The sequence below is a fragment of the Pezoporus flaviventris genome, unplaced genomic scaffold (assembly GCF_033815535.1).
Source record: "Pezoporus flaviventris isolate CSIRO_AGI_PZ_B2104156 unplaced genomic scaffold, CSIRO_AGI_Pfla_v1 ptg000414l, whole genome shotgun sequence".
In the NCBI taxonomy this organism is placed as follows: domain Eukaryota; kingdom Metazoa; phylum Chordata; class Aves; order Psittaciformes; family Psittacidae; genus Pezoporus; species Pezoporus flaviventris.
The window spans coordinates 24015-37590 of record NW_026892961.1 but is presented as its reverse complement, the minus strand read 5'-3'; the positions used below and the strand labels follow the sequence as shown (position 1 = coordinate 37590).

Here is a 13576-nt window from a genome sequence, read left to right as displayed (position 1 = left end):
CAGCCCCAAGTGAATGCTCATGGCCTTGTTCAGAGCCAGAACATGTCTGGTACCACATGAAATTAACTTTTACAGCATTCCCTGGAGGCAGTGCAGCTGCAACAGGTCCTGTGCTGAGCTCAGCACACAACACTTGCAATATATAAACATAATCCTGGAACTGTAGCCTTGCTCCCCACTTGATTTTGCCATTCTTCCATCAGTGATGTGCTGAGGGTCAGACAGGTGATGGTAGAGTGCCACAAGCAGCCATGGTCTGCGCAAGGGGCCCTGAAATCAAAGATTTCCCCTAGACGGGCACTGGTGCCACATCAGCACCCTGTGGCAGCCCTGGTACTGCTTATGCATTGCTGCCAGGGGAGCCCAGTGTGCCCCAACCCCACACAGCCTTCTGCAGGGCCCCCCGCACCTCCTGGTTTCGAAGCTGTAGATGAGAGGGCTCAGCATGGGGGTAATGATGCAGTACAGTGCAGAGACCAGTGTGTCGGCTGCCAGGGAGTAGCCGGAGCTGGGCCAGTTGTAGTTCAGGTTGGCTGTCACAAAGTACACGGCGACCACAAACAGGTGGGCAGAGGATGTGGAGAAGACCTTGCAGCGGCTGATGGCCATGGGCATCCCAAGAATGGTGGTGAGGATGTGGAGGTAGGAGACAACGACAAACAGAGACACTGGCAGTATGGACTGCCACTTTGCCGGGGCGGGTGTTGCTGCAGGCAGCCCTCAGCAGCAAGGGGACATCACAGATGTGCTGGAGCTGCGCAGAAGGAGAGCCTGGAGGCCAGGAGGGTGGGCATGGCAGAGTCCAGCAGCCCCCAGAGCCAGCAGCAAGCTGCAGCGGCCATGCAGGCTCCACGGTTCATGGCCTGTGCATAGCACAAGGGCTGGCACATGGCTGCGTAGCGGTCATAGGCCATGACAGCCAGGAGTGTGCACTTGGACCCCACGCACCCCATCAGGAAGAACGTCTCTGCCAGGCACCCATGGCAGGAGATGGTTGCCTGCTGACGCAGGGCATTTGCCAGCATCTTGGGCATTGTCACTGAAGAGCAGCAAATGTCCAAGCAGGACAGGTGACTGAGGAAGAAGTACCTGGGGCTGTGGAGATGGGGATCCAGGAACACGAGGGTGAGGATTGCAGAGTTTCCCAGCAGTGTGGCCAGGTAAATAGCCAGGAAAAAAGCAAAAAGGAAGGGCTGACCGTGGTGAAAGCCCAGGCACACGAACTCTGACACCTGAGTCAGCACGAACCTGCCATGGGGCCACTTGAGTTGGCCTTTGGGCAGAAATGAGCACTATGAGGAGGAGGTGGTGATTGTGAGCCAGGGGACCAAAGCACCACCAACCAGAAGGCAAAGGTTTTACTGGTAGGATGGCTTTGGTCCTATCTCCATAGCGGTTGAAAGCTTCCCATGTTGGGATTTCACGTGCACTAGGTTTTAGAGTCCAGCGAGCTGCCAGTCAGTGTTGGATACCTGACTGCAAGAGAATCACACAGAAGAAACCAAGAACAGTATGCATCAAGGTGAAACCACACCTCTTGGGTTCTCCTGCCAGCCCAACCCCTGGTCTTGATAAGTATACCACACACGTCTCATCCTCCTGGTGGCACTTATACAGTGACTATATACTTTCCTGCCCCTAGACATGGTCGCATCATTTCTTAGATGCCACAGCCACTAAGTTTGCTCTTCCCAAGCCACTGGCTGGGGATGTGGCATCACCCTGCACCAGTCAGAAGAGTTTTTTTCTTTATCTTTACCATTTTGGGGGTGCTTTGCTCTGTGATAGCCAACACTTAGAAAAGCACAAGTTCTAACTGGGGGTGACTCGAGACATTGTTTGTTAAGCCACAGGCAAATTTACATTATCAGGGATCTCAACTGGCCTTTCTTCCATCATACTATTTCAAGTCTCACCATGACACAAGGGTTCTGCTTACTGCCATGCGCAGCTATGACCACCATGTCCACATGGTGGTTGAAGCATGAGGAAGCAGTTATTGCTCATAAAGCTCAGATAAGGGCTGCTGAAGCTGGTGCTTACTGGGTGCTTGTGACGAGGGCTGCTGCAGCCCCCCCATGCCAGTGCCAGGAAGCCCAGCAGATGGAGGCTGAGTGTTCTGGTGCACAAATACAGCAGATACGGTGTGAGGCTGCTGAAGAAATGGGGCTGAGAGAGGTAAAAATCCACCTGCAGTTGCCTTGGCTTGGGTGCAGACCTGTCCCAGACAGCACTTGGCACAGGCACAGACTGCACTCGGCCAGCCTGAAACTAGCAGCTGCTCTTGGCTGGGTGAGGGAAAGGATCCAGAGAGGTTTAAGCTCACATATATGTTGATAAGGGAGCACCAGGGCTGGAAGCACCAGCACAGACTGTGACTGCATGGCAAATCTTAATTTCTCTGTCCAATGCGTTGTATCTCCACATCAGTCACGATTTTAAAAAGTTGACCAATGGAGAATTCACTGATTCTGTTGGGAGTTTTTTTCTTACAGCTACTTACTGCAATAATCTGTCCAAGCAGTTGCTCATTGTGGGCCTTTTTCCTGTTGGAATTGCTCAAATGTCATCTCTGTCTCATTCATAATTTTCAGGTCTTTCTCTTCCTAATTAAGGACCCTGCACTCTAATAGTGTTCTCTCCTTGTTTCTACTTGCACACTGTGATCAGTATCAGTGTTTGCTAAGTAGAAGAGCCAAGTTCTGATTCATTTCTCTTTTACTCTCCAGTTTTTCAACTTAAACAACAACAACAACAAAAAATATTGAGAGGAAAACCTTCAGTCAAAAGATGTTTTGCCTCATGCATGACGTCCAAACTTGTCTCTCCATCCTGGATGTGGGTGTTACAAGGCTGAGAACTAGTGTTGAAGTGTTTTTTTTTGTTACTTGTTTTGCATCCATTGGACAGGTACATAAGGACTGTCTCATCCAAGATTCTGGAAATCTCAGACCATCGCTGCTTCCGGCCAGCCCACAGCCAAAGCTGTGTGCATTTTGATGCAAGAACAGCCCAACTTGTTTGTTCCAGTATTGCAGCCAGGAGCAGGAGCCTGAGAGGGGCCAGCGCTGGGAGGGGCAACAGCAGTATTCTCAGAAATTGTTTTGTCTCGAGCTGTCCCTGTCTGCAAAGCTGCAAAATGCACATGTTGATCTGTATCATTTCAAGATAGGCGTTTGTGAACTGTCAGAGTGCTCAGGCAGTGGATTTCTTAAGGCACAAGTGCCTCCATGGTGTCGGTGTGAGAGGGGAAGAGTCTGTCCAGAACCTTGTTGGACGCTTTTACCTGTGACCTGTAAGACAGAGGCAGGAGTCTGCTGACAAGTTACGGTGAAGCTGGCACCAGTGAAGGTGGGGACCTGCCTGCTACACGGGAGGAATGGGGCACCTCAGGAACCAGAGTGATAAAAATGAGAATAAATTTGATAGTAGGAGGTTGGGCATGTCACCTTGTGCTCTGAACTGGGGTTCAACACTTGGAAATAGGAGCAGGTGAGCAAGAGTGTGAGACCATCACATGCTATCAATCAGCCCTTGGTCTACTGTGGGTACACAGCCATGACCTGTGGGTCATCGTGTTTGCAGCAGCAGGAGGGAATTGTTAGTTCCACTGCAGGAGGGACAGTGAGTTCTGGAGAGCTGCAGATGGCGCTTTCCCCATGCTGACAAATCCAGGCTGGATTAGGCGTGGAGCTACAGGGCTACAGTACAGCCACAGGAAACCTGCAGAGGAATGACGCCAGTTTTTCACCATCATCTGGAGCAATGTGGTAGTCAGTAGACCCAGCCACATGACAAGAAATGTCAGATTTAAACCTCAGACATCCTGTACACAATGGACAAAGAGGAAGATATAATAGGAAAATCTCCCTTTTTCTCCTGGGCTGCATAGGAATGAGCCTTGAAAGAATCTCCATCTTGCTTCAGCTGCTTTCCTCTCTCTCTCACTTGCACTGATGCGGTTTCTCACGGTAACTAATGACTTACCAAGTATTTTGCAGTGCAGTGACACCTCTGCTCAGTGCTGACTAGTCCAGAAACACTGTACAGGGGGCAGAGGGGGAGTACTGATGCCACCAGTGCTGGGGATACAGCTGGTTTCTGTCATTCCTGCTGAGGGAAGGAAGGTTCCCCTGGCCACTGTGATGGTGATGCACCAGTGTGAGACCCAGCTCAGTGCTGGTGCAGTCCCTAAAGCAGGGTGCCTTATGTCACCACGATGCACTTCTGCATAGCTCCAGCGTCTGAGGGCAGATGCCCTCACCCTTCCTCCTACAGTGGGCAGATGTGCCCCATGCCCACCCTGGGAAGCCGGCTGCTCCTGCAGGATGTGGCTTTCCTCACAGAGCCACCGCATTCCATTTGCACTTGGGTGGGCAGACCAGATAGCCAGAGCACATCACCATGGGAGGTAAGGTCCTGAACCTTGGGCATGGTCCAGCCCCAGTTCCAGGTGATAGCTGGACTGAGGGAGCCAGCAATTACACATGGTTAACCTCTGAAAAGGACTGGATTGCTTTGTTTGAGGCATCACCAACAGACACAACCCAGACCACCCAAGAGCCCTGCGTGACACTACTAGGTTTGCTCCCAAGTAATGTGCCTATAGGGAACCCTGTGAGAGTCCAACCATGGCTGAGGCCCTGCCCCACCCCAGGCAGCAGTCCTGCCCTTCCAGCTCTCCCTTCCAGCTCTCCCTTACCTCCATGTCCAAGAGCAGTGGACGGCATCCAATGCTTGGAAAGAAGAAAAAACTAGCAATGATGTGCCCAGCTGCTGTCCAGCTGTCTTACCTGCATGAGGAAGAGTCCTCAAGGCTTGTGAGTGGAGGAGAGCCTTTTAACCCTGTGAGGGCACTTAGGGAGAGGCATTCACAAGTAGCTCTTGTTCAGTGGCAGGAGCAAGCAGCAGAGGAGCATCCCTCACTCAACCTGCACAAGTGATACTTGCACCTACAGCACAAAGCCCTCCTGGCACAGGACCCACCTTGATCTCCTGTTCTGCTCTGGGCTGTGCGAAGTGCAGACCAGCCAGAGCTCTCTAGCCTCTGCCTCCTGCTCCAGGCCTGTGGCAGCTCTTGGGGTGCCTGGGCTGCAGCTCCAAGCAGGTCCCCATGCCAGGAGCTCAGGGCTACAGGAGGGTGGCTGGCTGGGGTGGCCAGGAGCTACATTCCCTATGCCCTAAGTCCTTCCTTACGAGCCAGTTTTATCTCTTGCAGGGCTATGAGGTGCATACACTGGCCGATGCCAGCAGAGAGGCAGCAATGAGGAGGGCTAGCTATTGGCAACGGAAAGCCATGCTCCCACCATCTGTGATAACTGCCTGCCCAGCCCAAGCTGGGCAGGGCTCTGGGGTGGAGTGTGGTCCAAGGGACCAGGGGAACCTGGCCACAGCGGGACTGTGATCTGACAGCAGCTCTGATTGGACTTGATTAAGGCACCAAGTAGTCCTGTGAGTTCTTGAAGAGCTGGGCAGCAGGATTACATGGATTTACACAGAGTGAATGCTTTCTGCTCTGAGCCTGGAGCCCCTCCTGATAGGAACAGCAGGTTTAGCTGGAGTTCACCACATGGTGCCATGGAAATGTAAAGTAGGAAACCCAGGAAATGTGAAGACTGCAACAGGGAGTGAATCTGGAGATCAGGACTGAGACATGATTCTGCAGTTCTGCAGCAGGAATACAGCATTGCTTTATTGCAGTCTTTTTTCATCCCTGTTTCCTGATGATCCTATAGGAGCTGATCCTGTAACAAGCTCTGTGTCTGAAGCTTTAAGAGTTGAGGAGCTGAGCAGAAATGTCATTTGAGTAGGGACTGGACAGGCACCAACACTTGAGGGGAAGGAATGCCCCATGTGGAAACCAGCATAGACAGCAGAGGAGCTACTACCTCAATGAGGGCGAAAATCTGATCCATGTCTGTTTTCTGTGGTAATGTCTTCAGGACGGCCTTTATGAGAAGAAATATCAATGTTTGTGTCCTCCTCTGGTCTATTGAGGCATACTAAATCTAGCCTTGTGGGCCTGGTGAGAAATCAAATCTCCATGAATTTGTGAAGGGTCAGGGGGGGTGTTTTAAACTGAATGCCTAAATTTGGGTGAGCATCCACAAGGATCAGGCCCAGCTCCTGCAACCACTCAGCACTTTAGGAAATCAGACTCTAACCTGGGTGCAGGGCCCTTACCTTCTCCAAGGGTAAGTGTTGCACTTTCCAAAACCCAACTGTACTGTTGCAAAACTGGGAACTTCCCCAAGTCAAGTTTCCCTACTTGTTCGGAGAGATGCATCCTTCCAGCTCAAGAACTCCTTCTTGAGCAAAACACACCATTGCTTGTATTGCAGATCACTACAGCAGTGCTGCTCACTGTTTGTCGTTTCCACTTGTGCACAAATGCTTCCTTGGGACACAGAGACAGGAAGACCTATGCAAATCATGGCGTTCAGGGTGGTGGGAATCTGCTTGCTGCATCCAACCCCTACCCAAAGCACAGCCAGCTCCATGGTCAAAGCTGCTGTGGGCTGCATCCAGATCTCAAAGCCTTCCTGAGACCCTGCTCCACTACGTAATGATCCTCAGAGTGACTGTTGTGCCTTACCTCCAGGTGGAAGGAAACCTCTTGAACCTCCAACTCTGAAAACTCTGGGGGTTTTGTTTATGAGAAGTTCAATATGAGTCAACAATTTGTCCTGCTGGCCAAAAGGGCCAGCTGTATCCTAGAATGCATCAGGCACAGTATAGCTAACTGGTCAAAAGAAGTGACTGTCCCACTGTGCTTAGCTGTACCTCAGTACTGTGTGCATCACAAAGATGGTGAAAGGACTGGAGGACACGACTTACAAGCAGCAGGTACTGAATTTGTTCAGCTTACGGGAGACTGAGGTGACTTCATTGCTGTCTACAACTTGCTCATGAGGGGAAGGAGGTGGAGCGGGTGATTCTGATTTCTCTCTGGTGTTGCAGTGATAAAGCATGAGGGAATGGCTTGAAGCTGTCAGGGGAAGTTCAGATTGGATATTAGGGAAAAGCAGTCAAGCACTTGAACAAGCTCCCCAGGGAAATGGTCATGGCTCCAAGCCTGCCATGACCATTTCCCTGAGGTCATGGGGGAAGTGTTCAGGAAGCATTTGGACAACACATACTTGGTTTAACTTTTAGGTTGCCCAATATGGAGTGTAGAGTTGGACTCAGCAATCCTCACAGGTCCCTTCCCACTGAGAATATTGCATGATTTTATGAACTTGAAACCTCCTGTCTGAATTTTGCCTGCTGCCTCTCATCCTCACTCCCTGCCCCAGTGATGAGCCTGGCATTGTTTTCTTGATAGCCTTGCCACAGGTAACAGACTGTTAGGTGGTCCTCACAAAGCCATTCCTTCTGCAGGCTGAGCAAGCCCAACTCCCTCTGCCTTTGATCACAGTGGAAATGCTCCAGCCCTGGCCATCTTGGTGGCTCTTCACTGAGCTCTTCTGAGTCTGCTGGTGTATTCCTTGTTTCAGGGAACCCAGCACTGGATGCAGCACTTTGATATGACATCAGATGTACTGACTAGAGGGCCATAACCACTTCCCTCATTCCACTCTCTTTGGTGCTGTTCACACAGCTCAAGATGCTGTTGACCACCTCTGCTGTCAGGGCACACTCATGTCTGATTTGCAGCTCACCAAGGGCCCCTACGGCCTTTTCCACAGAGCTGCTGCTCAGCAAGGCACCCCCAGAATGTATGTTTTCAGGGCTCTTGCTTCCCAGGCACAGGACTCGCCATTTGTCCTTGCTGAACTTCATGCAGTTATTTCTGGCTTATTCCTCTGGTCTGTCCAGGTCCCTCTGGATGGCAGCCCTGCTCTTCAGCATATTCACTGGTCCCCTCAACCTGCACACTCTGTCACCTTTCCTATCACTAATGAAGATGTTAAACAGGACAGGTCCCAGCTCAGATACCTGTGATGCTCCACTTGGCATCAGCCTCAGGGTCACTGTTTCTGGCCAACTTGTACTCAGAAAGCAACAAGGAAGTCACCGAGCAGCAGGTTTGCCTACTGATTGTAACCTTGTCCTACCTGGTCAGCTGTGGCCCTGCACTCACAGCTCCGCTCCTCACAGTCCCTATGGCCAGCTCTGTCCTCTCACTGCACGGAGCCAGCTCTCCAAGGCTTCTCACCTAAGCCTTGCCCAGGCTTGGGCATCCAGTCTGCCCTAGAGGCCAATTAGTGCACTTTAAACAAGATACTTTAAATAGAAGGCTGAAGTTTGAGAGAGAGATTTGTTTCCAGTTTGTCTGCTTGGTTCCCATTCCCCACAGGCTTCTCTCCACAGAGAAAATGCCATCAGAGCTTCAGTGCCCATTACTAAGAGCCCAGAGCACTGCACTTTCTCCCTTCGCAGGTTTTTGTGAGACCTGTAACCAAGGCTTAGAGTGGCTTATTAAAAGTTTGAGGCAGTCACTCAAGAGTAACTTTGAAGCTGTTCACATCTGCTGTAACCAACTGCATCATCATGTCATAAGCAGCAGAGTGAGACATGTGAGAAGAATGTCTTTGTTCTGTGCAGACTCCCGATCTTTGAAATGTTCATACTCTAGGCAAAGAAACACATAAAGTTGTTGAAGTACTAAAAGGAGAAAAAGGTAAATAATTTAACCTGAATGACAGTAAACTTTATGGAAAACTTCAGCAAATACAAAGCTGAAGTTCCACAGTCATTTGTAATAATGATTGTGCCCTCTTGCCCAGATTTCCTCTCTACTCTGAGGCAGTGTAGCTACACTATAGATGTATACTACGGCCGTGTCAGGTAGGTATTGTTTCTGTGAAATACGGGGGGAGCACTTCCTTTGGAAAGCAGAAACTCTGGTTCAGCAGCCTTCAGTCTAATTCAGGTACCACGCTTCTGTGCAAACAGGCAGAAGGCATTTAAGCATTAGTAAGAAGAGGACAACAACCAAAATACAAATGTTGACTGTACATGAGATTTTTGCAGCATCAGATATTACATATTTAAGCTAAACCAGCATTTAGATAGCTTGCCTTTATTATTTCACAACATAATGTTTGCAAGTCAAATAAAGAAACCAAAAATCTTTACAAAAGAGAAGAAATAGCCTGTGCTGGGCATTACCAGGATTTATTAAAAATAATCAGAGGTTTCAACTTGTTCTGTAAAAGCAGATTAGGGACAGGGAAGGGGCAGGAAGAAAAGTGAGAAAGGGTACAAGAAATTGTTTTAAATTAAAGCCATGGGAAGTTACAAATTCAAGTGTACAGCACAGGACTGGGAGGCACAAGGAGGTACACAGAACACACATGAATTGTCATTATGAACTGGTTTCAGCTCTAACAGTTATTTTTCTTCCTAGTAGCTGGTACAGTGCTATGACACACTAAAGAAGTGAAACATATCTTCAGCACTTACAAAGAGAGGAAAAAAAAACAATAAAAGAAAGACTTTCCCAAGAGGCCTCAAAGCAGAGCTTCTGCTAAAATCCAAAGGCTTCCTTTGATATTAAAAGCATTATTTTGACACTATCTCCTCCATCTAACACCAAATATTTCAGTATTATCAGAATCATGGGAGGATCTGGGTTGGAAGGGACCTTAAAGCTCATCCAGCTCCAACTCCCTGCCACAGGCAGGGACACCTTCCACTAGAGCACAGTGCTCCAAGCCCCTGTGTCCAACCTGGCCTTGAACACTGCCAGGGATGGGGCAGCCACAGCTTCTCTGGGCACCCTGTGCCAGCGCCTCAGCACCCTCACAGAGAACAACTTCTTCCTTATATTAGATCTCCTGACAGACTTCACAGAACATCTTTAGATTTACAAAACAAATGCTCTATGTAGGGCAATGGCACTGCACAGTTCCGACAACCTCTTCTCAGGTGCAGTCTTGGTGGACCAAAGAAATGTTAATATGGACATAACAACTGGCAGTAACCTAAGGAATGGTGCCGGTCACCTGATAATCACTCTGTGAAAACACTGCACCACTAAGCCAGTGCTGTTTGTACTTGAAATTTTAAAAGGATTGGTTTCTCCAAATGTAATAATGTCAAATGACTAGGAACATTAACACATTGCAAACAAGAAGTGTAAGCCAGGAATTGTCATTTAATGGCACCCCAAATGAATAGCCAAAAAAAGAAAGCACAATATAAATAAAGAAGAAAGATGAAAATAAAATCGTAAGGGTTACTAATCACATGAAAACCCCACAAAACTGACAGACACTGAGGGAATCAATAAAATATCAACTGACAGTAGCATTATGGACAGCAAGATTCCAGAGCTGTATAAACACAAACTCAGTCATAAGCAGATCCACCTTTGGATACTGCTGGTGAAAATAAAACAGCAATGCAAAAATGCAGAAATATTCCGCAGATCCTTTTGATCTGTACCTGGAACAAAACAATGACTGCATTTAATCTCATATAATGGTAATGAAGGAACAAACATGTTGATGCATTTGGTCAAGGAAACTCTACATGAGCATTTCTTACAATTACACATTTTTCAATCAAATGCCCAGCATTTCACATAGTTGTCTTAAACTAGCCACAGCAACTTCCCTTTGATCTGTACTATAATGATGCACTAATGAATTTGCGACTCAGTCAACAATCTAGTCAAGAACTGTAGGGAAAGGTATCCTCAGTGCTAGTCATGCATAACTTCAGAAGAGGGAATCACTAACAAACTTCTTGTCCCAAACGCAGTACAACGGTACCTTCACCAATACAGTGCATTTGAAATTAGCTGAAAGAAATCCACTCAGTACAACATGGCACCTTAATTAAAAATATTAGCATTGTAACTGCAATCTGGGGCAGTTTAAACGGATTAAAAACTGGTACAGGAACAGAGCTCAAAATGCATCAAACAGGGAAACATAAATAAGCATATCAGAACCTTGCTTTGTACCTCAAAACCAAGTCCTCACACACCAGGATATTATATCAATTACTGCATAACGAAATTACTTTGTCCATATAATTTACAAAGGACATGCAACTCAGTACTTCAATGCCCGGCAGAAATTCTACAGCCCCTTTGTACCAGCATTCAAATCAGCTTCTCTGGCCTTTTATTATGGATTTGAGAAATCCATAGCTCTAATGGCCACTATCAAGTCTCATCAGAACTGCAGATCTCATCCCCCAGGCAATCTAAAAAGCACAAACAGAAGATCCTTCAGAGTCACTGGAGTATTCCACACCTTTCTGCATCTTCCCCTAGAACTCGTGCTGCAGACTTGTCAGCCCAGCCCAAATCAACCAAATGGGATACGCTGCTTTCCTCTTGGGAACGGCTTCTAACTGTGCCCCTCCACCAGAAGCTCAAGATCAGAATTATGATACAAAACTGAAGAGAACCTTGTTTTCAGCTTGGATCCAGGAAAGCAAGGACAGGAGAGTTAGTATTACCCTGCTTATTGAGGCCTTTTTTCATAATTTTTTCCCTCTCTTTTCTCCTTATGGGACTCTGGGAACAGAGCAAATATTAAGACTCTCAGGACTACCATCAGCAAAACAAACCATATCCTAACTGGAACTAGCAACCCCCTTTCACCTACCCTGTTGCTGGACTCACCTGTACCGCTTATGTCTAAATAAAACACCAGGGACCAGTGAACTCCATGGCTAGATCTCTACATCCAGATGGAGTACTGCTACTTGAGAAGTTTTTCCCTAAACTGCCCCAGTGCCTGGACGCTGCATGAACAACGTTAACTCCAGGTCACACAACATGATGTGCATTAGGTCTTTCTCTCCCCCACGCTCCTTAAAACATGCCATAGCTCTATGTCTTGTTATGAGGCTGACACAGTGTGTCTAGCAGCTACTCCCAGCTCAGCAAAGCATACCCCCGGGTAACTCATGTCAACTCTTGTCTCTTCATCCCTGAACACAGTGGACACGCTCCTCTGCATTGTAATACACCTGCCCTTGGCGCAGACGTGGCTCTTCCTGCTGGTACCAGAGCTGCTCATCGAACTCTGGGAAGAAAAAGGCAATTTCTCTGCTGGCTGATGCTGGTGAATCTGTTGGAAAACAGAGGAGAAGGTGAGTGATGGCAGTGTGACACTACAAACGTGCTACATTCCAAAGGGAAGGGCAAAAGCCACAAGAAAAGCACCAGGCTCAAGTCACACCAGGACAGGGGTGAGCGGAGTCTGCAGAAGTGAGTAAATCACTAACTGTGACTTCTAGACTGGAAAGCAAGCAAAACACCAGTGCTCACACCTTCCCGAGCTCCAGCCTTTGCCCAATACTCAACAAAGAAGGATGGGTCTACCTGAGCCATGAGTGGTATTCCTGGTGTCAGTGAGGCCATAAGCTCCTCGAATGGAGTCTGGGACGCTGTTTCGGGCTCGGAATACTTTGGTGGGTCCCATCAGGGATCTCCAGAGAGGGACAGCGTTCTCATGGGCCAAGATGTAAGCCCACATGGGGCCACTGAGAAAAAGACCAAGGAAGAGGAGAAGCAGATAAGGCTGCAAAAGGGCACAGCTTCATTCTTATAGATACAGCAAGTGCAAACAAGGAAGTGCAACTGTCTTCCAGTGCTTTTGGGAGGCCACACAGCCCTACCATGGCATAGACCCTGAGTCTGTGGCTCAGAGCAAAGCATTTGTGTGAATGCCCTCCTCCTAGGTGATGGCACCCACCACCCTTGGGGCTGCCACCCCACTAAGTCCTACTATAGTCACAGCAGGGTTATCTCCTGGCACTTCTCCACCCCTGAGCCCAGGGCCTTCCACCTTGGGTGAGACACGTCCCACACCAAAGTGGCCCCTCCACCCAAAGGCGGGACAAGGGTCCTCTGTGAAGTGAAGGGAGCGCCCTCCTGGCGCCCCGCAGGGACCGACTGCGGGCACGGCAGGTACCTGGCCATGAACTCCACCAGCCGCTGGTAGAAGAACCGCCCTGCGGGAGAAAGACGGGCGGGTCAAACCGCGCAGCGCCGCCGGCCCCGGACACGCTCGTCCCCCCCCCGCCCCGTGCCGCCTACCCGCGTGCTCCCGGTAGAACCGGCGGCTCTCCTCCCGCCCGCACCGCAGCTTCTTGGCGCGCACTATGAGGAACCGATTGCTGAGGATGGTTTCGTGCACGGCCTGCGGGCAGAGGCGCAGCGGCTGGGCGGGCGGCGGCCACCGCCGGGACGCTCCGCACCGCACGGCCTGGCCCGGTGTCTCGGGGCGGAGCGGGAGGAAGCGGGGCTGTGCGGGACCATGCGGGGCGGGACGAAGAGGACTGGTGCGGGACGATGAGGGGAGGGACGAAGCGGGGCGGTGCGGGATGATGCGGGGAGGGACGAAGCGGGGCGAGAGCAGGACGAAGAGGACTGGTGCGGGACAGTGAGGGGAAAGACGAGGCTGTGCGGGACGATGCGGGGCGCCCAGCGCTCACCTCCAGCACCAGCGGGTGGGCCACGGCGTCCGGCTTCAGCAGAGCCAGCGTGAGCTGCAGCGGCCGCCCACACGGCCTCGCCGCCGCCATGGCCCCCGGCGCGCCTGTGACATCAGCGGAACGTCGCGCTCCGTGATGCGGGGCCTGAGGCTGGTCCCGGTCCCACACATCG

The 13576-nt window shown here is 50.0% G+C and overlaps 1 protein-coding gene and 1 pseudogene across 1 annotated transcript; both read right to left on the bottom strand.

Annotated features, from left to right (window-relative positions):
• Positions 1-340: 340 nt before the first annotated feature.
• LOC133263688 (olfactory receptor 1G1-like) lies at positions 341-1964 on the bottom strand (annotated as a pseudogene).
• Positions 1965-10082: 8118 nt separating this feature from the next.
• LOC133263684 (nucleoside diphosphate kinase 6-like) lies at positions 10083-13540 on the bottom strand. The gene is made up of 6 exons (XM_061443548.1): positions 13405-13540; positions 13007-13109; positions 12882-12921; positions 12290-12450; positions 11859-12035; positions 10083-10392 (listed from the first exon to the last, which is right to left on the bottom strand). Exons 1-5 carry the CDS (start codon positions 13492-13494, stop codon positions 11890-11892), a joined length of 540 nt encoding a protein of 179 aa, XP_061299532.1. The 5' UTR covers positions 13495-13540; the 3' UTR covers positions 10083-10392; positions 11859-11889.
• Positions 13541-13576: the final 36 nt, after the last annotated feature.